Source organism: Camelus ferus, chromosome 9 (genome assembly GCF_009834535.1).
Source record: "Camelus ferus isolate YT-003-E chromosome 9, BCGSAC_Cfer_1.0, whole genome shotgun sequence".
Taxonomy (NCBI): Eukaryota; Metazoa; Chordata; class Mammalia; order Artiodactyla; family Camelidae; genus Camelus; species Camelus ferus.
The window spans coordinates 64,537,194-64,561,936 of NC_045704.1; the positions used below are offsets into that span (position 1 = coordinate 64,537,194).

Sequence of the window (24,743 nt, forward strand, 5' to 3'; positions counted from 1 at the left end):
ATAAGAAGCGTACCTGAAAAGAACCAACAGAAATTCTAGATCTGAAAAATTATCACAACCAGATTTAAGACCTCAGTGGGTAAGATTTAATATTAACCGAGAAAAATCAGGAAACTATAAGGTAGGTCAAAAGAAATCCAGAATGTAACACCAAGAGACAGAGAAACCGAGAACAGAGAAGAGAAGGTAACAAACCTAGAGGACGCCATGAGAAGAGTTTAACGTACATACAATTGGAATCCCAAAGGAACAGGGAGGGAGAAAGTGATGCAGAAAAAATAGAAAAGAGCTGACAGACAGGACTCGGAAACTTCCAGAAGCCCAGCAGAGACCCCAAACTTGGCAATAATAAAAAAGACATTCCCATCAAGACATTTCATACAAAACTTTAGAAAGCCAGAGATAAAGGTAAGTATCTTGAAAGCAGCCGGAAAATACAGGACAGCTTCATTTATGAGCAGTTGAACTTGCAAGGAGGAGCCAGAAGATGGTGGAGAGTAACTTCAATATGCAGGGGAAAGTAACTGCCAACCTAGACAGAATTCCATACCCAGTGAAACTATCCTTCAAGAATTAAGTGAATACAGGCATCTTCAGACAAACAAGTACACTGGAGGAAGTCAAAAGGATGAATTTAATTACATTAAGAACTGTTTAACAGTCACTATAAAGCAAGTGGAAATGTAAAGTGACAATTTAGAAGGTATCTTACAACACATAAGCTAGGAATCAGCGGAATTCCTAACAGTTGATGTGAAACAAGACAGATACTCCAATAGAAAAAAATGGGCAATCCGTCAAGGTATTTCTCAAAAGAGGAAATCTATGTGGCCAACAAACAAACATAAGAAAGGATAATCAATCTCACAGTAATCAGGAAAATGTAGATTAGATTCACAATGAAATTCCATTAACACTCACCTAATGGCAAAAATTTAAAAGCCTGACAGCAGCATTAGTGAAGACACGAAAGAACGAGAACTCTTGCAAAGGCGATGCGGGAGCAGCAATGTGCAGCCATCTCGGAAGACAGCCTGGCCTCGTCTAAGAAGCATATACACTATGGCCAAAACATTCTACTCCTTGGAGTAGAGAAATTTTTGGATGTTTAAATGGAGACAGACAAGAATGTTCATAGCTTCACGGCTCTCGAAAGCCAAAAACAAAACCAAATAAAAACAACCCAAATGTTTATCAACAATTATGGTGAATAATTAGATAGTGTCATAGAGAGAGATGATGATATACAATAACAATGAAACTATAGCTACAGCAAAAAACAGATGAAATTCAAAGATAACAGTAACCAAAAGCAACAAGTCACAAAAAAATACATGTGGTATAAACTCTATTTCTATAAAACACAAAAACAGGCAAAACTAAATTAAATGCATTCATAGGAGATCAAATTATTAAAAAAACAGCAAAGGATTATTAGAAAAGTCAAAATAATGGTAATGAGAGGGAGCGAACGCAGCTGGGGTGGAGAACACGGGAGGCTCCTGGGGGTGGCAGTGTTCCACATCTTGTTCTCGTAGTAATAAAAATGTTTCTTTAAGTGGTGACATGCCTATGCACTTTATCTCAAAAGCTAATTTGGCAACGGGCAGTTTGTGCAGACTTAAAAAATTGGCAGTATTTATAATATTTAAGAAAATCTGGCCTTTTAAACTAACAGTTCAGCTTTCCAAATTCAGTATAAAATGTACAGTTGAGTAATCAATTTTGACTTGTGATCTTTAAGTAAAAATATTACTAAGTTACATGAAGTATTGAAATAGTCAAGAGATTTCAAAGGTTCTACATATTTATTCAGAGTTTAATTTATTATAGGAGATATTTATGTACCTCAGGTCTTAAGTCATGGTACTGAGATTCTGAAAACAGAAACAATATATTGACCTTATAAAGTTTAAAGTACTTTTAAAGTTTTAAGTTGTAAATGGGAATAAGCATTATCTAAAAGCTCCTTACTTAAAGTATCTGCTGAAATCTGCCAAACTCATCAATAGAAAAATAAAATTCTAGAGGTTGACCTTAGTAGCTTAAGAAAGAACTAACTCTTTGGGTTTATATCTTTAAGAAATCAAATACCAGTTTTTAAAAACAAATAATAATCTTTTTCTACCAGCTTGTTCAGAAGATGCAAAACAATTCACAGTATCTCTTTTTGCTACCACATAAAAGCAAACAAAAAGACCTATGCCAGAAGATTTTTGGGGGTAAGTTTTAATCAGAATTTGTCTAGAATTATAATAAAAAACATAAACCACTTGAGAGTTGATACGGCAACACGTAATACTTTGAATGTAGTTGTTCTTTATGTTTTTTCTGGTGGGGGGTCACAGCCCAATCTGAGAATCTGGCAAGTGCTATGGAACTCGCAGATTAATGTGTACTGATACACACACACACTTTTGGAATAAAAATAAAGTAGCCAAAGAGCTCTTGAAAAGACTACCACGTGTAGTAAGAACACTTACACTTGCTATTACACCACCGGCCAATTACAAAATCAGAGCTGAGGTCATTTTAGACACATCATAAAAATACATATGAGTATGTTTTACTAGATGATGTGTCAAAAGTTCTCATTATTGAAATAAATTTGACAGCTACCTTCTATACCAGGTGAATGCTGAATATCGTCCATGATTTGAAACATCACTAATGCTGACTAGTTTTCATCACATAGAGGTCTTAAATCCAGAGTGATATAATAAAAAATAAATATTTGGCCTTTGTCCCTGGTTCCTGGTACACATCTCCTAAAACCCTCGAAGCCTCCAGAGTGATGAGAGTACCTTCTGTATACTGAGATGACTGGCGGCTGGGGAGCTGTGGAGAGCTCCAGAACAGGAGTGCGTCACCAGACAGTCCAGGGCATGGCTAGAGGGTTGGTGCTTTCAGTCCCTCCCTCCACCCCACCCGCCCCCTATACCTCCAGCGAAGAGAAAGGAGCAGGAGGCTGAGTTAATCACCAACGGCCAATTGTTGAATCAGTCATGCTTACATAACAAGCTCCCGTAACACCACCCTAAGGGATGAGCTTCTGGGCTGGTGAACATATCAAGGTACTGGGAGGATGGTGCACCCAGAAAGAGCATGGAGACCCCAGCCACCCTGTTCCCGGCATACCTTGCCCTGTGCTCCTCTCGCATTTGGTTGTAACTGAGTAACATTCTTTATAATAAACTGGTAAAGTCAAGTATTTTTCTGAGTTCTGTAAGCTATTCTAGCAAATTATGAAACCAAGATGGGGTTGTAGGACCCCTCGTTTATCGCCAGCTGGTCACAAGTACGGGCGCCCTGATCCTTGTGACTGGCGTCTGAAGTGTGGGCAGTCTTGTGGGGCTGAGTCCTTCAACCCATGGAGCCTGATGCTAATTCCAGGTAGCTGATGTCTGGACTGAATTGAACTGCTGGACACCCAGCTGGTCTGGAGAATCAGAGAACCGGCTGCTGGTGATGGAAAGTGCTCAAGATCCAGTGTGTCAAGGTTAGTCTATACGATGGGCAGCACTTGAGTTGAAAATAAATGGGAAAATGGGATATATTATCATACATTACACTCATTACTATATTGGAACAGTAAGATAATAGGAAGAAATGTAACAAGCTGTTAAAAGTAAATGTCTTTGAGTGATTATACAAGTGATTCCCCCATTCTTCACTTTCTCATTTTCTTAATATTTCTAAAATGAGCATATATTACACTTCGTTTTCCAACGCATTACAGCTATTTTTTATTTAGATAAACATTTTAATACTATAATTTCTTAGTGAAGAAAAAAAAATCAAAGCTCATATTTTGGATCAGTATTTTTTTTTTCAATCACATTTCTTTATTTAGGGGGGGGGGGGTTAGGTTTTTATTTATTAAATTATTTTAATGCAAGTACTGGGGATGGAACCCAGGACCTCGTGCATGCTAAGCACATGCTCTACCACTGAGCTCTAATCTCCCCATGCTGGACCAGTATGTTTTAACTGTGCAGTCCCTGAGAGGTTACATGTATGTCCTTTTAAAAAGTTTGTCTAATTAAATTAGTACTGGAAAACTATCACCTCCCTAACCCATAATTAAGTATGTGAAATCCAAAACAGAGATACTAGCTATGCCATGGTTCTACCAAGTTCTAAAGAAGCACAGGGGAAAATACTACTTTTGGAGAAGTTAACTTTTTTGTCTTGATGCTGTTAAATAAATCAATACTTTTAACAAGATTTGAAAAAAAGAAAAATCAACAATACTGAATTAGCCTATGTTTTGACATGAAAATCTAATCATATAAAAATATCTTATAATTTTCTTCCAGTGGAAGCCAAAAGAAAATATATCATGAACTTTCTAGTTGCTAAATAAAAGACAAACTTCGCCCCCCAGAAGAATTTAAAAAATTTTGCAACTCAAATATCTTTATTATGAAACATGTTCTCTGTTTAATTTATTTTTCAGGAATTCCTCTAGCTTTCTGTCTCTAACTTGAATTACTGTACTTTGATGATTTCATTCTTTTTATATCTAGAAAGAGAAATACTGTTTCTAATGTAAGAAGTGTCACCTCGGCGTGTGTGTGAGGCCTGTGCTCGAACGCCCCGCCTGCTCGCGCTCCCGCATCGTGGCAGCCGGCTTAGTGAAGGCACAGAGCGAGAGAAGTGCACAGAGCATCTGTGATCGCTGGTCCTCTCGCCAGAAATGCTGTATTTAGTTATTTTAATTTCTGAACTCAACCTGCTATGCAGTAGTATGACTTCCAATTTAAAATAAATATTCTATTTGTGTACAGACTGTATCAACAAAACTTGCTCAGTAAGAGACTACTAGTATACACACACTTGGTACATTTTCAGTCAAAAAGTAAAGAAATTTGATGTTTTAGTTAGACTCATCCTTACAGAGAAATACACAGTTCTGTTCGGCCTTTGGAAAAATGAAACTAACTCGCAAGTGCCTTTCCCTTGCCTAGTACCCCAGGGATCAGGATATTCTTGGTTGGGAATGAGCCATCTGGTCCAATTTCCTAATTTCACGAACAAGGTATGTGAATAAAGTAACCTGCTAAGTGTAAACAACACAAATCAAATGAAATACAACCTCAAGTGGACTGTTTCCACCAGTGATAAAAATAAAAGATGCTCCACACTATAGACATTGTCATTTTCTTTAAGTCCTTTTTTATTTAGAGATTTTTCTGGCAAGGAGATAGACCATCGGAAAGCAATTTCACTGGCAGTGAGGTATGTATATGCTCTACCAAAATACTCCTTATTTTAACTGCTTTAACTTTATTTACATACGAAGAAAAGTATCAATGCATATCCTTGTTTCAACTATAGTATTAGCCATACTACATGAAATAAAATAAAATGGTGCTTGCATACAAAAACTGTTATTTGTAAAGGAATCTGATTTCAGATTAAAATAACTCATTTGTTTCTGGAAAGTTTAAAAGAAGAATCACAATTTATCATGACCAAGACATCTGCACCATATTTTCCATTCCTCACAGCACATTTATTTCAGTAATTCCATTATGTCGTTCTTAGCAATGAGCATAGTGTTACACGATTTTCGTACATATAATCACATCCAAAACAAGTTCTAAAATTTAAATTGTAAACATTCTCATCATATGTAGAAATATTTCAATTGGTGGATTAAATTCTGCTAACTGATCAAATTTGGAAGAGAATATAAATGAGGAAGCCTATGCTAAACTGTGTAGTGAGCACTGTTTATTAATTACATTTCTACAATGTTAAATAAAGGAAGCGGCAAACCTGTCCTGTAAGCATGTCAGATTTCAGGTAAAACATTAGAAAGAAACAAATCTGTTAACAAAAGGATGTCTTGCAATAAAGAACATTAGATTTTTTAAATCTATTGTGATACAAAAATGTCAAGGGGAAACAGCATCTTTGCTGACAAAGTAGGAGGTAGCATGGATGCACCGCTTTATCGTCTGAGAAATGCAACTGGAGCAAAGAGTATTTCCTTTCCACAAATAATTTCCAGGACTATGTACATATTTCTTTTAGAAATACTTGTTTAAACAAATCTCCCTCCACTTTTTAGTATAAAAAAAACCATTCCGTGTGATTTTAAAAAAACACTTACACATCTAGATAGAATAGTACTCTGCCCTATCTGAGTGAACAGTCTCAAACTATGAAGTACATGATATTTAATGCCCTAAGTTGAGTAAATTTAGTTAGCGGTTCCTGGTATTATACAAAACACTAAATATATACAAACAAAATATAATATCTTATTTTTCACTGCAAGTCTTGTGGGGAATAAACAGAACCTTGATTCTGGTAACACTGCAGAAAACATAATTTTCCAATAAATTTGTCCTTAAGTATCCATGTGCAACAGTTTATCAATGACTGCTTACACGTACTGATCTTGCGTTGAGTGAACAGTTAACTGACGAAACTTAGTAAACCTTAAAAACGTATCTTCCACCCTATATAAAATATATAGACTACTTACTGTTTGAAGTACTCAGTTTGCTCCGATGTCACTGTGATTCACTTTTCCCCGTTTTCCTGCTTTAGTATTTATAAACGGATAATTTAACGTGGCTTTAAAAAAAAAGACAAAGAATTTCAAATGTACATCCAATTCAAATTTGCTATTTAAAAGGTTTCCTTGTTCTATGAAGCTGCTTCTGCCATTAGAAGAGAAAATGAAGTTTCTGTAATGGAGGCAGGCTTTTTGAGTAGTGACGTGACCTCCACCATGCCAGCTCCAGTCCGTGGAAGATTAGCGTTTACAATGTGTCGTTGTAAGTGCTTAATCCAGTCTTCCTGAACAGACAATGGTCCACGAAAGACTAGGCCACAAAACCTATAGAAGAAGTTGATAACAGTTCTCTTAACATGACCAATTCCCTTTATTTTAAACTCAACTCACATAAAATCCATAAGCCTAAGGAGTCAACTTTGTATTGGAGACAGTACTTGGTGAGTTTCTAAATACCTATAAAATCAAAATCATTTAATACAATATCAAAACTGCCAATTCATAATACCTCCAGTAATATCTGCAGAGATGGGAACATTATTATTCGGTTAAAATTAATTAAAAGGTCTTAACACCTATACATCTTAATATACATAAAACAACTCTAATTCCAAAATGCACTGTTCTTTTTGTTAAGACCCCTCTCCTGCTCAGAACTCCTTCCACCACATGAGGGTGAGCGCAGGAGGAGGTGCGAGGGAGTCTGCACAGCTCTGCTCAGAACTATCAGTGGGGAGAAAATACGTTCCCAATACGCAGGAACTCAAGACAGTTAAAAAAAACACCAAATTAAACCTAACAAAGCATATAAATAAAACAACAAAAAAGTCATTTTTATAAATCACAGTATCATAGAGGCACTTAGCTAATATAAAAATTTGATTTATTAGTTGTTGACGTACAGCATATTATGAACCATGTAAGATTTTAAGCCCTTCTCCAAGAATTTGTTTATAACTTGATTGCTGAGAGCGCACCTTCTGCCACAAATTAAAAATCCCAAATAAAACAGCTAGGATGTCTCAAAGCAAAATATGAAGAAACTGAGCAGATTTGGCAATATCGGCACGTACCTGCATCGGAGAATGTAAACCTCGTCAGCACCATGAGGTAATGACAGCATTTTCTTCTTGCTTCCGGATCTTGACCTTGATTTCTTCTGCTTACAATCTAAGGCTGAAAAAGGGAAGAAAAAGACTTAATATTTCCTTTACATATTCTTACGTATATTTAAGATATACATACACATGTATATTTCTAGGGAGGTTCAGACCATCCACATCAAGTTAGAAAAAGTCTGCATCCATTTGCAGTCTCTGAAGCATGCACTAACTCGTAGCTGGTCCTCTAAGAGCAGTAACATTGTCAGCATATGCTCTTCTTCTACTGCTTTTTCATATACTGCTACACGGTACCAAACTAGAGCTGAGAAAGAGTAACTGAATAACTTGAAATTACTAAATTGGTCAATTACTAGAGCAACGGTAATCTTTTCTCTTATGATCATATATACAATATTTTAACAAATCGTTAAATCTTCCTTATTTCCAGGAAAACTATAACCTCAATGTAAGATCATTAAGTTTGCATTTGATTACTACTCCATTAATCAGATCTTACATGCTTTGAAAATTTAGTAAAGGAACATCAACAAAGTAATAAAAAGTTCAATAAAGAATCAACTTCATAGCAATTCACTCTGAACTCTGTAACAATAAATAGTTCTTAAAATTATGTGGCCCTACATTTGAAAGAGCAAAGAAAGCTCAACTTTCATTTTTTAACTCAACCTGTAGTGTATATACAAGTTTATGTTCTACTTTACTAGAAAACAAGTATAAATCCAGATTATCTCAGATAGGTTTATAAATGGACCAGAATTTAAATGCTAACTATTCTTTACTTTTTTCATTTTACATTTTTCCCTATAGTTTATTTTAAAAACATGATTAAAAGAGGGAAAATATTTTTATGTTTGATCAAAATTGTAATGCTAACTGTTCTTCAAATTCTTCTGTTACTTGACTTTTCCCTTCAATCACTTATTACAGAAAATCTGATTTAATAAAGAAAAAAAAATTTTATAGGTAGGAATAGACAGGACATAACATTTTGTCCTTTGAATACAACTATACCATTCCTTTGGACAAAGGGATGATAGTACTCCAGGGTGCTGCTGGTCAACTAGCAGGAAGAGATGGTAAGAATTTCTCTCTAGAGTTCCAAGGGGGAGGGAAACAAATGTAACAGAAGAGTTATCCAAATGGCTTTTCTTCTGTTAACCTGTCACATGAAATCCCCTGGGAAAATTCTAGGTAAGAGAGAGTAGGAACTGACTATTCAATGATTGTGTGAAATGAGTTGTTCAAAGTCCAGATTCCAAAAGAATAGATGCTACTATTAAAAAACCAGTAAACATAGTTCCTTACAATAGTCAAGTGGCAAAGCTAACAGAAATGTCATATAGAAAATTAAAAACCACAAGAAGCCTAAATCTCATTCAAGCCACTGTTTTTTGCTTCCTGTTACCTGTCTCTTCAAAACTAAAATCTAGGTCTCGCAAAGTCTTTCTCAAGCTTATCCTCAGAAGAAGAATCTAATAAGTTAAGAACAACAGGAAGTCAAGTATTAAAGAACGGCTATTTCAAAGCTAAACAATCAAAATCTGGAATAGAAAAATCTTACAAAGTTCTCATTAGTTATTTCATTTAAGAGCCTGGCACATAGTAGGAACTTAACAAATCCTTCTGGAGTGAAAAATAAAGAAAAACCCAGCAATGTAACCTTTGACATTTACACAGGATGTGAGTGGAAATTCATTCCACCACCACGTACGACACACTACAGCTCCTGCGGAACACTTCCGCGTTAATTTGTTTAGATGAGTATGTTGCTAGTAGTCACACTTAAATTCTCCACTTGCCAGTCTAACTTACGTGTAGAAACTAGGCTCTTATAACCAGCAGGAAGAATGAGGTAACATGTACTCTGTAATGAGCACCTTCGTTTTCCTGGTTGCTCTGGTGAGCAGTTTGAATTTGAGTGAATTTTAAAGCAACTCACACAGTAGAGTAAAGAACTCAGGGAACTCAAAGGCCTAAGTGCTACTAGACGTCCGTTTCTCTTTCCCTGTCTGTAAACCACACACAGTCCCTGGCTCTGTTACTGGAACTGAGCAACCATTTGGTATATCATGAGATTACAGGTAGAATCTTACTTTGATAAGCTTGCTTGTTGTCAAAATTGCCACACTATATTCAAATTCCTTTTAAAACGTAAATAAATTACTGTAGGATGCAAATAAAATACATTATAACAATCCTTTAAAAATTTGTTCAGAATGCTAATGTTAGGTATGTAAAGCCAACTGAGGGAGAAGGGCAGAGGGTGACAGGGAAGTAAGCAAAAGAATGTTTTATCAGTTACAAAGCGTTTATTTAGTTACATCTGGATGCTGTGATACTTTAAAAATGGAGCTGGAAATGTTTACTTGGTGTAGAAATGTTTTTGACCTCAACAGAGGGAAAAAAGAATTTTTCTGACTTTTGATAGTATACAAACTAGAAACTCAGGTTTAGGCTGTTATTCGGATGGATGATCGGGTCTAAATTTTAAATGAGAATGCCGTAGTTCTTGTAGTAATTGGTCTTTGAAGGTATTAGGACATTGGAAAGTAGGACAACTCTGTCAGCAGGTGACTGAGAATCTGCAGGACCCAGAGTTCCAAGTAAGTTTAGAGAACCACACGTACGGTTCTCCTCGGAAACCTGTCCATTAAGTAAAGACACTAAAAATCAGGGGCCTCTGGTAATCACACCTAAACACCTCGGTGTCTTAGTATCTCCATTATCACTTTAAAATTTCTTACCCCCTGAAATGTCACTTATTACTTGAGAAAGTAAAATATGAATGCAGGAATAGTTTTTCTAACATCAACATCCAACCACCACCCCCGCAATACTGCCCAAACATTTTAGAAAAATCTATAAAAAAAAAAAAAAGAACGTTTAACATATTATTAATATGCACACAAAGGGGATATCTATATGGTAATCTACATGAAAAAGATGATTTACACAAAATGTTCTACTAAATGAAAAAGATGTGCAAATATGTCTACTGTACAGATGTTCTCATTTAACAGACTATATCTAAAAAGGAAAAGCAATTTTGTTGTGGACTGTACCAGAAATCATCAGAGTATTAAAAACAACATCACTAACAGTCAGTTTTAGTATAATGGAACTCATCAGTATTTGTGATAAATAGCCCAAGGTTTAATGAAGTTGTTTATATGAATAATCTGCCAAATAGATAACCTTATACAAAGCCTTTCTTTATAATAGGATTTTATTTGCACTTATATATTACTGTCAGAAAACAAAACACACACCCACCTTTTTTCCCTTCCAAAGTATTTTCAATCTAACATTGTTTCTATATTTGAAATTTATTAAAAAAATACTAGATTAGTTTTAGAAATTCTTAATTGTCTTCTTGAGCATAACTGCTTCTTTGGAAAGGAACAAGCTCAGTTCCTCCTACCTTCCTAAGGTTCCTACTTAGGGTGGCAGAGTGTGTTTAAAGTGATCACTTTTAACCAGAAGACTGTTAAAAACACTCACACACACACACACACACACACAAAACTCCGTCGTATCTGATTTATAAAGGATCCAAATTGCTGCTGATAGCAATATTTTACTTACAAGAAGAACATACTGAATTGAGCTGTAAGGTCATATAAATTTTTTTTTTAATATACCTTTAGTAAAACAGATGTTTTGATCAAGTAGGAATGAGAGAGACACACAAGAGACCTATGAGCCTTCAGAAAGAACACCACACTGCCAGGCTGCAAAACGCAGCAAGAACAAGGGCAGTGAAGACAGCAACGCCGTATGTGACTGAAGAAGTAAACTGGGTCAGAGAAAAGCAAATCAACACGTAACACAACAGACTCAAACTCAAGTCTGTTTTCTGAGACATTATTAAGTCTTCCACACAGAAGAGAAATAATTTACTTTGGGCTCTGACATTATTAAATAACTCCTTTTGCCACATCTACCTTTCTGCCCACTATATACAACATTTGTTCCGATGAATTTCATTTTCTTTTGAATTCACTACACACATGACCTCAAAGAATGAAGATTTATTTCTGAAAAACATCTGAAGCCTCTGTGGTTAAAAGAAGGGGGACTAGCATCACAACTGAAAACAGTCACCACCGAAATACTGTCATTTGCAACCATCCTTCCCTGCCCACTTAGCCCAAAGCCCCGTCTCCTCTGTTCTGCTCCTAGCTGTTGGCACCTCTAGGCACACTGGCCAGGCTATGTACATCCGCGGTAAGAGGCGCGGTACAGCCCTGCTAGAGGGAAGAACACCCCTCCTGCATCCAGCCAACTGGCACAAGGCAGGTGGCAGAGTAGCTGTCGGCTCATTCAGGAAAGCAGCAGGAATAAAAACGCCACCAACAGGCGAGTCCCCATTCCCACCAGCCTTCACAAGCCGGCGACGGAGGGCTATTGCGTAACCGCAGTGGCGCGGTGGGAAGAGGGCGCGTATGTGCCAAGGGGCACACAAGTGTGAGATGGACAGACACAATTCTAGATGTCTACCATTAATCCTCCAAGGTTCGTAAGCCCCAAGCATACAAAAGACTGTGCAAATAGCATTCTCTTTCCCTTAACTCCAACTAAGAGGGTGAAGAGAAACACGTTAGCTTGTATAAACCAGCGATGTGGGGTAGGGGAAACCATTGTTGAGAAGCTAAATTCTTTTTCCTTCAGTGTACACTTTTCTCTTTGCAGAAAGTGCCTACAAGGCCGACTTCAGGGTGTGTGACCTGCGTGGCTGCACAGCGTCCCACATTTGGTTTGATGCGCTGCTGCCGCAGTCTTGAAGTTCTTAATTTTTGAATACAAGGCACTATGTTCTCATTTTGCACTGGACCCTGTAAATTATGCAGCCAGTTCTGGTCCTGAGTAACAACTACTCTAAGCGAGAAAGGCTGCCCTCAGTTCCCCCTCTTGACCTCTTAGCCCATTTTTAAAAAAGCTATTAAGAGAAAATTTGTTAAATCCCTCTCTCTACAGCCCATTAAAAATGGAAAGGAGGTCCTGACTCCCAGCACCAACTCTCTGCACTGCATAACCAAGCCAGTCATCACTCCCCAGCTGCACAGATAGAGCAGCTTAAGTAGTTTATTGTTACGAAAGCAATGTTACCCTTCCAACAGGAACTGAACACATGCAGGATCAGCAACCTAGAAGTATGTTTTCACCATCATTTTCCCTTGATACTTTCACTCTAAAATTGGATTTTTTAGTGCCCTATGTTACTTTCATCCGTTTTTAGAGTTTCCATTCTCAATAACTAAAGATAATAACTAACCCAGAACCACAGAGCAATCATGGCAAAGTTAATTAGATATTGTATGATTTAACATTTTACCTGGAAGAGGACGAAATACAAAACATCTGAAAAGCAAATTTCTTTTGCTTTAAGGATGAAGTTTATGGCTTAACAATGTTAGTCTTGAGGAGACGGGCAGCTTGGTTCACGAAAGAGTTAAAGCAAAGGCAGCTTTTTATCTAAATCTGGGCCTACTCGGGAGGCCTCTGCTTTTTCAAAGCTCAGGGGATGATTAGGAAAAGAATACTCTGAGCAAGTATTTTTAATGTGAAGGGAAAGCTAAACATAAACATGAAACTTTACTGCACATCTTTATAAACAGAGAAGCTGAAGCGACTAGCTTTTCCAGCTTGCCAGAAGCTAAAAGCTCCCCGTGCCCCACTACCAGCCGTTGCTATTCAGGTAAGAACTACCGGGACGGCAAGTGCTCCACTATCTGTGTAACAGGCAAGAGAAACATTTACAAGTTCTCGAGGCAGGCTGGACTTGTGGGCTGCTTTACTTAGCAAGCACAGGAGGCACTTACTATCAACCACTTTTCTAAGACAAAGTCTTCAAATTGGAACAAACATTACAGTACAGAATGGCAAATCTGCTCTAAACAACTTTTGTTTAGAATCACCTGAGTACAATCACATTTCCTGCCCTCTAAAAGTGTATTCCAAATTATCATTTCACATTTCGTGGGATTAACTAAATGATTGTTTGTGTACAAAATTTTAAGAAAACAACTTTAAAATTTGTTCAGTTATCTGTAACATAATCATGTTCAATTTAAATCAGACAGGGCTCACTATAATTATAAATGTCACAAACCCATGATCCCAGTAGATCTGATTCAGCTTTTTACAATTTTGAAGTGCTTTGTATATTCCAAACAAAATCCGAGCTATAATCAAACACATTGTTTCTGGTTTAGCTAACTTCCAGCTAAGGCCACAATTAAACATGTATGTTAAACATGGGATAACAAGAATTAACCTTATTCCTCTAGACACAATAAAGAGATAATTAAGTCCTACTTTTCCACTTCTTACCTAAGTGAGGAGAGTGCTGGAAACAACAGTCTCCAGCAAGCCATTCTCTTGCCCTAACCTCCACAAGAGAAAAATCTGTGTATTATTTTAGTATTTCCATAAACTCACTTAAAGCAGATTACCTACAGTTTAGGTCTGGCCAGTAACAGAACTTGTTATCACAAAATTTACTAAATCTTAATCCAGATTATAGACAGCATTCAAGAGATTCATGTTAGAAAAGAAATCATAGCAAACGCAACACTACGGTTGAGAATATAAAGATATTAGACAAGTTAAAAAAATCCAAATATATAAAAATCCAGGTTAAGTTAATTGTTAAAAAAAAGCAAAACAAGCAAAACTGAAAATTAGTAAGTAACAGAACTAACAGGAATGCTAGGAGACTAGTTAACATGTTTATGAAAAACAAGATATTGGTCAAAAAAGATCAACCAAAGAGAATTCCTAACTTTCATAACCAGTCGCCAGCAAAAGCAGGCGCTATGTCATGGAAGCACTTCACCCTACAACAGCGTGAAACTTTGCGGCTCTGCGCTCCTAACAGCGTGCCGCCTGCCTGACGGGCGCGGTCGCCTGCTGCGAGTCGTGCCCCGCCAGGCGATCACGTGCGGCTAGACGGGTGACATCCAGAGGAGGGACGGGCCTGCTCTTCTCTCACCGGACACCATGGCAGCAGATTCATGAACTGTGCTGGTACAACCATCCTCCCAGTAACAAGGTTAAAACCTTGAGCCACCTCCACCTCTTTCTCTTGTTCTACCTCCAATTAACCTGCCAAGTTCTGCTCACGTTACTCCCACAGTGTTATGTGCACGTCTGTTATCCGTCCTTTGCATTCCTGTTGTCACTGTCCTGGTTCCGGACTCCTAACATGACTATGATTTCTGCACCTCTCCACCAAATCCTTTAACTTCTATTTAAAAGGCAGTTTTAAAAGCTTTACTCAAATTCTTAAAAAGGAAAACTTCACTGTCTCCTCACTACAAATTAATTCTAGCATCATGGGTCAGCACTCCAGCATTCTACGTCCGCTACCTAACTCTAGCCCCTTACCTCCAGTCTCCTAGTACTTTAGTAGCAGTGTTTTTACCACTGAAGTGCAGTCAGTTTACAATGTTGTGTCAATTGCTGGTGCCCAGCATAACAGTTCAGTCATACATATAATATATATATTCCTTTTCATATTCTTTTTCATTATAGGTAACTTACTAGAGGATATTGAATATAGTTCCCTGTGCTATACAGTATAAACTTGTTTATCTATTTTATATATAGTAGTTAGATGCTACTTCCCAAAGCCTTGCTGGGTTCTGGTCTGGCTGAAGGTACCTTCCTCCTCCTCTAAACTTGCACAGTTCTTCACATACACTTACAACTCAGCACTTAAAATTGGTTCTGTATTACAGTTATGCATCTGTGTGCTTTTACAATATTGTAAGATCCAATTTATCTCCGTAGTACTTAGCATAATGCATAAACCACCTATAAGCTGAAAAAAATGCTTGTTAAGTTAGTGAATAAATCAGCCAATCAGTATTGTGGGCAAACAGCCCAGTTTTTGCTGGCATGATTAAACAATTAGCATCCATGAGGGTGACTCTAAATACTCAAATGATTAGATTCTATTCAATTTACTGTTTCACAAGGCAAAAATAAGAATAACATTTAGAAACACTACCATCAAAATGGTTAGGATAAAAATCAACTTTGACACTAGTTTTCCATTACCTAGAAAATTTACTCAACTTGAACAATTCATTACCATCCAGATAAATACAAACAGATACATACTCTTAACGAAGAACAGCACCATATGAACAAGAACAAAAATAGCAGCACCACAGAGACTGAGAAACTACAGAAGCCCATCTTGCAGTGTATCAGGAATAGCTGTTTAAAATACAAGTTTGAACATGTCATTTCTTTATCCTTAAAAATTCTTCAGTGACTTCTTAAACTTCTTAGCAAGCATCTGAAATTCTTCAGTGACTTCTTAAACTTCCTAGCAAGCATCTGAAACATCAACTCCGCTCTTCTGACATTATCATCTCCCCAAACAACTGTAACTGGTTCTCCCGACCCTTCGTAAACTCCAGATTCTGTTCCTTTAGTGCCACACCATGTTGGTCTCCAGCTGAAATGTCCCACTTCATCTCTTCCTGCATTTTCAGGGCCCAGCGGCAAGCTCGCAAGCCTTCTGTGACAGCACACCTGTGCTTACCCACCTGGTCACCACGACTAGGCCCGCGCAGCTGCATGCGGGCTTTCGCGGCCTCTGGGATAGCACAGCCTGGCACAGCTGTTAGTAACTAAGCCTTGACTGCGTGGAAATCCCCTTTGACTACTGCTTTATTTTTCTCTCTCATTTTAAACATAATGACAAGAAACGTATCAGCATGATCTTTTTTCTCTTTCTTTCGAGGCTCTACTTGACAATGAGACAGACAGCAAAGGCAGCGGGGAAAAAGAAACCCAACTTAATTCCCAGCTCCCCTCAAACTGGGGCCTGGGCTAAGCCAACAGCTTGAACCCCCAGCACATACAGTCCATACACCACTTATCTGCATACTGTCCCGCAGAGTTCGCTAATTCTGACAATTTTACATGTGTTGTGAGCAACGCTTTCCTAAGGTCTCCGACATCGGGGCATGGCTCACACCTCTTACATATCCCACGTACAGCCTCGCCTGGAGAAATTGTCCAGGTATTTGGTTTAATTAGAAGCTGGTTTGTTCCTCTAGAGTTTAATTATAGTAGAAAATCAAAATTGTCTTGTACTCTTTTAGGCTGAATGAATCACTAGAAAAGCATGTAGTTTCTTGAAGATGCAATACAGTAATATTTAAAAAGACACTACAGAAGATACTCATGAAAAGACAAATAATTTAATACATCTTGAAAAGCTTTCTCAGTCCTGTTTTTCCCTTTCCCTCAGCAGACAGCGTTCCTTCCGCATTTTCTACAATGACAGAATGACTTTCCTAGCGGCTCACACCCACTCCGCCCCTGGTGCTCCTCAGCACTTACTGCCGCAGGCCTCTGGCCAGTGCCGCCGCTGGCAGGACCGGAAGCAGGCAAAGAGCCTATTAGGCAACGTGCCGTCTGCCGTTCCGCTGAAAAGGAACCGGCATGAGAAATAAAAGAAATGACTTTGCTAAAAAAAAAAAAAGAATGTGGATATATTGCATTAGTGGTATTGACTAAAAGATCTAGCACCAATTTTTAGTTATTTTTTTCTCGTTGGAAAAGTCACTCTTTAATTATAATGGTGGATCTGTTGTAGAATGCTTTACTTCCAAACTGTCAGCATGGAAGTGTTCTGAAGACACTGAGACGAAGCAACACCCAATGTGTTTCCATACGTAAAAACATTTTTCCTGCATCGATTTTAAGTAGCTAGAAAGTCCCAATTTAGTTTAAATATCCAGGGTGAGCATTTGATTAAAATATATGGTCCACAGATAAACATCTGAATACAGTGAGTAAAGAAAGTTCACTTGCTGCCACAGAAGAGTTATAATTTCTAAAATATTACTACTGTTGATTCTACTCACTACCAGTTTCTAAAACAAAGAGTCACTTAAGAGGAGTGTTTCCAGTTTGTGGACAGTGACCTCTTAGTGGGTAGTAAATCAATTTACTGGATCATGACCAGTATCAATTTTTAATGAAAAAGAATAAAATAGAAAATATTAGAATGCATCGCACTTAATTCAGGTGGGTGAACGAGTGAACAAGTGAGTGTGTATACGTATGAATATGAATTTGTACATGAGGTCAAGACGTAAAATGAAGTTCCAATAAAAATGCTGAATACCACTGTTATTTTTTCTTCTTTTTAGGAGGTTACAGATTGCTATGCTATCATAGAACAGCATTGTGCAAACACGCACTCATCTTACTGATATATTTCCTTTCACAACATTCTCCCTACTTGGACTTCAATTATTTCCCTTTCTTTACCTATTAAAAATTCACTGTTACTTTGACCTCAAAATATTTTCGGGGGAGCGTGGGGGCGTAGCTCAGTGGTAGAGCGAATGCTTAGCACACACAAGGTCTTGAGGCTCAATCTCCAGTATCTTCACTAACAAAAACAATAACAAAAGCAATTTTTTTTGTTCCTGATTGCAGATAAGTTGATAGAATATACTTTGCCTTAAATAATTTTAAATATTTAAAAAATTGTAATAACTAGGGTGATCCTATAATTTATTGTGCAATCCAGGACACTTGTGAGAGGGAAAGAGGCAGTCACTCTGTTAGCACCTTGATGCTCTTCATGCTGCCAGTATAAAAAGGATGCCGTTTAATTCAAACATTACTAAACACAAAAAGTCAATAGTTAAAATAAAAAATCCAAAAGCATTTAAAATGAATTATATGAAATTTCTGATTTTTAATGAAAATTAATAATGTTCTAATTAAACTGTACAAATAATCAACCAAGGGGGAAAAACCTGTATGAGCCTGTAAAACATTAATCTAAAAAGAACAAAACCGGAAAAAGAAGTCCACCAGTAGTGCAGTCTACGCTGACTGGGACAAATTCCTGATTAAGAAGTATGTCTTGAATTTACAACGTGGGGTATAAAGTAAGCCCTTTGGACCTAGTCTCTTCAGACAAAAATCCTTCAGAAAAGCACAGCAGCTTCGTAACTGCTTGTCCACGACTGAAGGCACATGAAAGTTATTAAACAATTTATCTGAACCGGCCCAATGGATGATAAACCGGTCAACTCTGGGCAAAATTCAAATATGCGAGGTTTATTCTTTTTCGACAATTTAAGTTTGTCCCGAGTATAGTTACCTCTTCCACGTCTTTAATTCCAAAGCTTTCCTACTATCTTCATTATTTCCTTCTACTTAAATTAGGACTTATATTTGTTACCATAAAAATTAGCTTTATGTTACACAGTTTGGCATTTTAAGTATCTTCTCTTAAAAAAAAAAAAAAAAAAAAGGATTTCTTAGGGCTCCTGAGTCCCAGTTCTGTGTTCTTCCCACTTCGCTTTTATTTGACATTTCCTCTTTCTTAGTTTCCCACCAGAGGAAGGGTCCATACGTGACCTTCAAGGGGTGTGTAAAGCCCACACACAGAAGCACTTCCACCTGCAGACAAGTAAGTGCATGCTTCCGGGATGGGCCCGAGCTTCCGCAAAAGCCTCCGAAGGGCCAAAAACTCCTGCAAAGACCTCCGTCTGCCCACTACATCGGAAGCAGCCGAGTCACCAGTACGTGCACATTTGGGAAACGGAGGGGCATCCTTTTCACTCTGCTCAGGCTGGTTAGAGTGTTTCTCTCCCTCAAAAAGCCACCAGCTCGGCAGAGAAGAGATCAGGAGCTGGGGGCATCTAAGGCGGCCTGGGGGTTTATTCCATCATAGGTAACCAAGCAGGCCTCTGTCACTTCCTCCAGGGGTACCTAAGGTTTTTCCTCCCGAGTAGGCCACATAATTAAATGTTCGTATGAACCGAGTTTGCCTGAACTAGGAGGACAGACACTAGACGCTGCTGTGGAGACTTCAGTTCGCCTACTCTCCCTTTGCATTGCTTCAGTTTTGTGCTATACTTGGATTAAGGGAAATTAAAAAAAACTGTATTTCATCAAAATAGCATCTACATATTCTGGAACAATAAAGCCTTTTACTCGTATGAATTGGTGAGTCCGTTATAATGACCCAGTGGACCCTCCAGGACAACAGGTTGGGACCACTGCTTTGTACCAGTTCATACTAAACTGACAGGGATGAAGAGAGTGGGCACGCGGACTTTATAAATACAATACGGAACTCTCCACTTGGAAAACAAAAAACATTTATAAAGCTGATTCTAAGAACCGTCCTACTGGCATGGATAAGCAGCACAGATACTGGTCAAGAAGAGCTGAAAACTCAGGGAAAAGCTTCAGAATACCCACGGGAGCATGAGTTTTTATGTTTCTTAAAAGCGGTTAGAGGCTGCAGAAAACACCGCCCCAGACTCTTCAGTGCTTCATTTCCCCTCACTCTGCCCTAGGGCAGAGAGAAGGGCAGAGAAAACACACTGCGTATTTTCTGACACCTTTGGCACTTTGGTTAAGTGTTTAATAATATTTTAAACATAGTATCCCTTTCTTCTGATGCCCATAAAAATGTATCCCTTCTCGTGCTGTATTTTTCTCAAATGATGGAACTTTTTAGATGATAAAGTGTCCATGAGAACGCGCCCTGGGTCACTGGAAGGTCACTGCCAGGTATCCATAAGCCATCAGTCCTATGTTCTGAAGGACTTTCAGATGAGGTGAAGGCATTGCTGGATGTTTACTTTACGTGCCTCAACAGTCAGAACGGAACGTTTTCTAAACTCCTCTGAAACTGAGTCCAGGCCTAAGTACTTCCTGGGTCCCTGCCCCCTCTAGTCAGACTTCCCCAGAACACTCCCCACCGTGAACCCAACTTCACCTTCAGATTTCCAACTGCCTTCATTTTGTATGTGGTAGATAATACAGATTAAAAGGAAAGCCCTATGGGCAAGACAGCGTTGATCTGAACTTCAATTCTGCTATTATTAACTGCTTTAGTCTGGAAACCTTGCTTAAGTTCTCTAGGCTCTAGTCTCTTGTAAAACGGAGAGAATTCTAGTACCAACAACTCAACTGGTGGTGTGAAAATTAAATGTTACACTTGTAAGCTGAAAAGCACAGTGCCTGACACACAGAAGTACTCGATACAAGTTGGTGGCTATGGTAACGATAATGAGGATGTCCTGTTTCTACAGGCTCTTTTTTTTCACGGCCTCCCTGCCTCTGATGTCTGCGATCACCCCCCAAGACTGATGACAGCAGGAGTAACATCCTAAAGACTAAAATGTCACAGTAGAAGGACTAATCCAGCAAAGTAAAACTCACTCTATTTCCTGCTTTTTAATAAAAATGGTCAGCAGTCACCCCTGGTCATTTATATATTAAGTTACAGGATAAAGCGAAGAAGCAGAAGAAAGAAAGGCACCAGTGCGAAGACAAGTGTTCCTCTGGTGGCAAGAACATACGGGATGTGAGCTGCAGGAAGACACGAGGAGGAGCAAAACCGCTGGTGAACAGCAACTGGAAGAAAGCAGAAGGCAGCCACCTAAAAGAGCAAGAGAAACGAAGACTCGAAGGAGAATTTTAGGCAAAAGGATTAATGTAGATTTACTTAGAAAAGAGAACATTTTAAGATGTGAGAGGAATGGGATTTGCTAAAGCAGGGCAGCTTGAAAGGCTACAAATGAAAAGAGCGAGGCATTCTGGAGGCTGTAAGAAGCAGTATCACGTACGAGTGAGCGAATACAACTCCCGCAAGCTAGCAGCACGAAGAGGCATCTGCCAGGCTGGGCTGACCAACCAAAACCAACACAGAGATGTGCATGCTAACACTTACGTGCACGGCTGTATTCATTCATCTTAAATATAGTTCAGGGGCATTGAAAGAAAAATCTATTCAGTTGTCATCATGAGCCACTTTTAAGGTCTGCCCCCTCAAAGAGTTGATCCATAGACTAATGAAGACATTAGTTTGCTTGGTTTTCTATATAATTTCCTTTTCTAATAAAGCATTTTCCCAAGCTAGAACTACCATCTTTTTCACTGAAGAGAGGTGTCTTACTAGAATCTACTAACAAAAATAAATTTAAAAATCAAGAACAGTATAATTTAAAAATCAACTGGAATAAAGTAGACTCAAAAGCTCCACATCTCTATTGGGTTACCTTTTCCCCCAAATCAGGTCAATAAGAGCCAAATGAAAATGAGTAACTTGCTTAAAATTATATCCAACAGTTTACAAGTTGCTGAAATTTAGTGTGTTTTCCAACTCAACTGCTGCTTACAAAAGAAAGCCATAAATATCATCTGAACTAGCACCAGTCTGGTGTGAAAAAAAAGTATATTGTATCAAACAGACTTGCTGTGTTATCTGTTCAAACATACCTGTACCAGTCAAAAGTCCAGCACTCTTCTTTCGTGCATAAGCGCGTAAGTGGTTGGACAGGCTAACAGCACTTGTAAACGTCGTATTGCAATGCACACATGTTCTAAGCGTCACAGGCACACCTATCGTTCAAAAGAAAACTATAATCCAGTTCTCACTTCAGAAAGGGAAATTTTCTTAGCTAAAAGCGTGAAGAAAAGCACCACAATAAAGATGGTTTAAAAAACGTTCATTGAGTTAGCTTAAGATAAGGAGGGGGAATTAAGTTAACTATTAGTAGTTCGGAGTTAGTGTTTAGAGCCAACCCATGCTCTTTGGAAAGGGAGAAGCAGAATGTCTTGAACCTCCGAGCTCCTCTGGATTTAACACCTATTGTCACTTTCTTGCAGATTTCTGTGTTACGCAGATCATTTCCTAAACCTAAAATACAATCCTGTGATTTGAATAGCACAGTTCCGTTGAGAAGTTTCAAAGTTTACAACATTACCAATAAAAAAAATTAAAAAGTCTAGTTGACAAAGTGGTAATGAAAGTGTTTTACCCACAAAACCGTAAAAGGCTCAATACTAAATTAGGCTTTCTGATGAAGGCTGGGAGAAAAGGTGGTAAAACACACCACTGAACAGCTGTTAGACACAACATTTTATTCAGGGCATTTTATGTTCATTACTCTGAGTGCGCAATCAATAATGAAAGTTAATGATTTGAAGTTTTTTGCTAAAATCTTTGTGCTAAACAAATGATCAACAAGCTGACATCTTAGTCATCACGGTAAAGAAAACAAGTTGAAACAATAAACTCCTAACTTCTCAGAAAACCCTCACGCCCCCAACACATTTCAGTTGGTTTCTTCGGCATTACTGTGGTAGCCACAAATATGCTTTCCCTCTCCGAAGGGTACCTCGGCCAACACAGCTAACATACCTTCCTTGTATGTCCCTCTGAAAAATGTTAAAAAGTCACCTTTGAAAGACTTTCTTCGTAAAAGAGAAAGAGCCCTATTAACCAGAAGCCGATACAAGATAAACTGTTTTTCAGACCACTGACAGTACAAGGTCATCTTTCCTCAAATCAAAACTGCATTACAAATATGTGGGATATCCCAATGTCCGCCCAAAGTAAGCAAAGCTACATTACAGTGATTTTACTCATTATTAATCCACTGACCAGTGCCTTTTACCTTAGACACATTCAACCAAGGCCTAAAATTATGAGACCATCTAAATTTATCTTCAACATTCTTAACTTCCAAAAGAAACCTACAAAGACACAACCTTTTTCTAGTCTAAAATTACAAACCAGACTTCGGAACACCAAACAAAGCTTGGCGACTTTACCTGCCGCATCATTTGCCAATACATACAAAATATTTCTTTGAAAAGAAAAACCACTGGTGCACAACCACTAAGCTAAACCATCTGTTCTGTCCCATTAGAACACCACAGTAAAATCTCAAAGCCCAAACCAATGTTTTGTACTCACAACAGTTCTCCAAAACCAAACTGTACCACGATACAATGAGAAACTGGACTGGGAGAAGTTTCTTTGGGTTAATCACAACACACAATAGATACCAATCCATTCAGTTTAAAGAGTGTTTTGTTTCACCTAAGCAGTAGGAAAACCAACAACTAAAATCTTGCAAACAGCATCACTTTGGAGCATGGCAAAAAATATGGCATCCTTGTCAGTAACACTGCTTCTGAACAATGCAACCTCCCATCCAAAGAACCAGCCCCCGGCCACAGCACATTTTATCTTTACAGGTCAGCTTTATTTATTTATTTTTCCCCAGTTTGTTTTTGCTTTAGTTCTCACCTTACATTGAGACCAAGAGACGAGGCACAGAGAACTCCGTGCTGAGGAACATCAGTTGATGATTTATACAGAAATAACACTATAACCAACCTCTGCTCTGCAAAAAAAGCAGCTTAAATGAAAAAGGTCCTGAGAAAGTATTTTCTACACATATCCCACTACAGGAAGCGTGATTAAATTGTGTGTAAATTACATCCAATGGTCACAAACGTCCTCTTACCTGAGTGCATAGCGAAGTCCATTTTCTGTGGTTGGTACATCAGTGGACTGTCTTCATTTAATGGAAGAACACATTTCTGAACAAATCTCTTTCTTGCAGTTTGATTATGGATCTTTTGAGGAGAAACAGAAGAATTCCGCTCTTCTCCCATCCTTTTATTTTTAAGCAGTTCTATCAGTGTAAGAGACTGACTCTTTCTTCCACTGGGCAGTTCTGGTTTTGTTTCATCGTATTCATTTAAGAAACTCAGCCCTTCTTCCTCTGATGCAGACACTGATAAAGCTTCAGTCTTTAGGCCATTACGGTATGTTTCAAGAGGTATAACACTTTGAGACAGAAAGTCATCACTTGATGCGAATTTTTGAGCTACAAATGGTCTAGGAATAATACGACGACTGTTCAGTGCCTTCAAGATCTTCTCGTATTTTTCTTCATTTTGCATCATCTCATTTAGAACACAGATTGGAGACTTGTGAGCATCCCATTTGGTCTTTCCCAGTCTTTTTAGGTGGCCTCTAACATGATTTGATAATCCAATTTTAGTATCAAACCAACCACCACAGAGCTGACAAGTGTGTTCAGAGGTGGCTTCGGACTTCTCTATAGCTAAAAAAAAGTTTTTAAGAGTATTATCAGAATTTTTTATAAACTGGTCACCTTAAAACAAATCAACTCTAAAATATAAAATTATGTGATTCTAACAAAGACCAAATGTGAGCAAAACCTTCAAGTCCTTTGAATTCAAACACAGACATATTAGCCCGA

The 24,743-nt window shown here is 38.1% G+C and overlaps 2 protein-coding genes across 11 annotated transcripts in view; one reads left to right on the plus strand and one right to left on the minus strand.

Annotated features, from left to right (window-relative positions):
• LOC116666103 (tRNA (guanine-N(7)-)-methyltransferase-like) overlaps window positions 1–5,426 on the plus strand; it is a 37,571-nt gene extending 32,145 nt beyond the window's left edge. Inside the window, exons 2-3 of the mRNA XM_032488202.1 lie at window positions 3,394–3,499; window positions 4,530–5,426. Coding sequence (XP_032344093.1) covers window positions 3,394–3,499; window positions 4,530–4,555 — 132 coding nt within the window. The 3' untranslated portion in view covers window positions 4,556–5,426. The remainder of the gene's footprint in view (window positions 1–3,393; window positions 3,500–4,529) is intronic.
• The window catches only part of ZNF644 (zinc finger protein 644), a 98,874-nt gene continuing 79,286 nt past the window's right edge, over window positions 5,156–24,743 (minus strand). For 7 of the 10 annotated variants that reach the window (XM_032487049.1, XM_032487047.1, XM_032487050.1 and 4 more), the window contains 3 exons: window positions 23,979–24,584; window positions 7,606–7,708; window positions 5,156–6,856 (listed from right to left, as the gene is read on the minus strand). In XM_032487049.1, the coding sequence (XP_032342940.1) occupies window positions 6,664–6,856; window positions 7,606–7,708; window positions 23,979–24,584 (902 nt within the window). In that variant the 3' untranslated portion in view covers window positions 5,156–6,663. The remainder of the gene's footprint in view (window positions 6,857–7,605; window positions 7,709–23,978; window positions 24,585–24,743) is intronic. The other 3 variants (XM_032487056.1, XM_032487054.1, XM_032487055.1) reach the window with 1 other exon arrangement.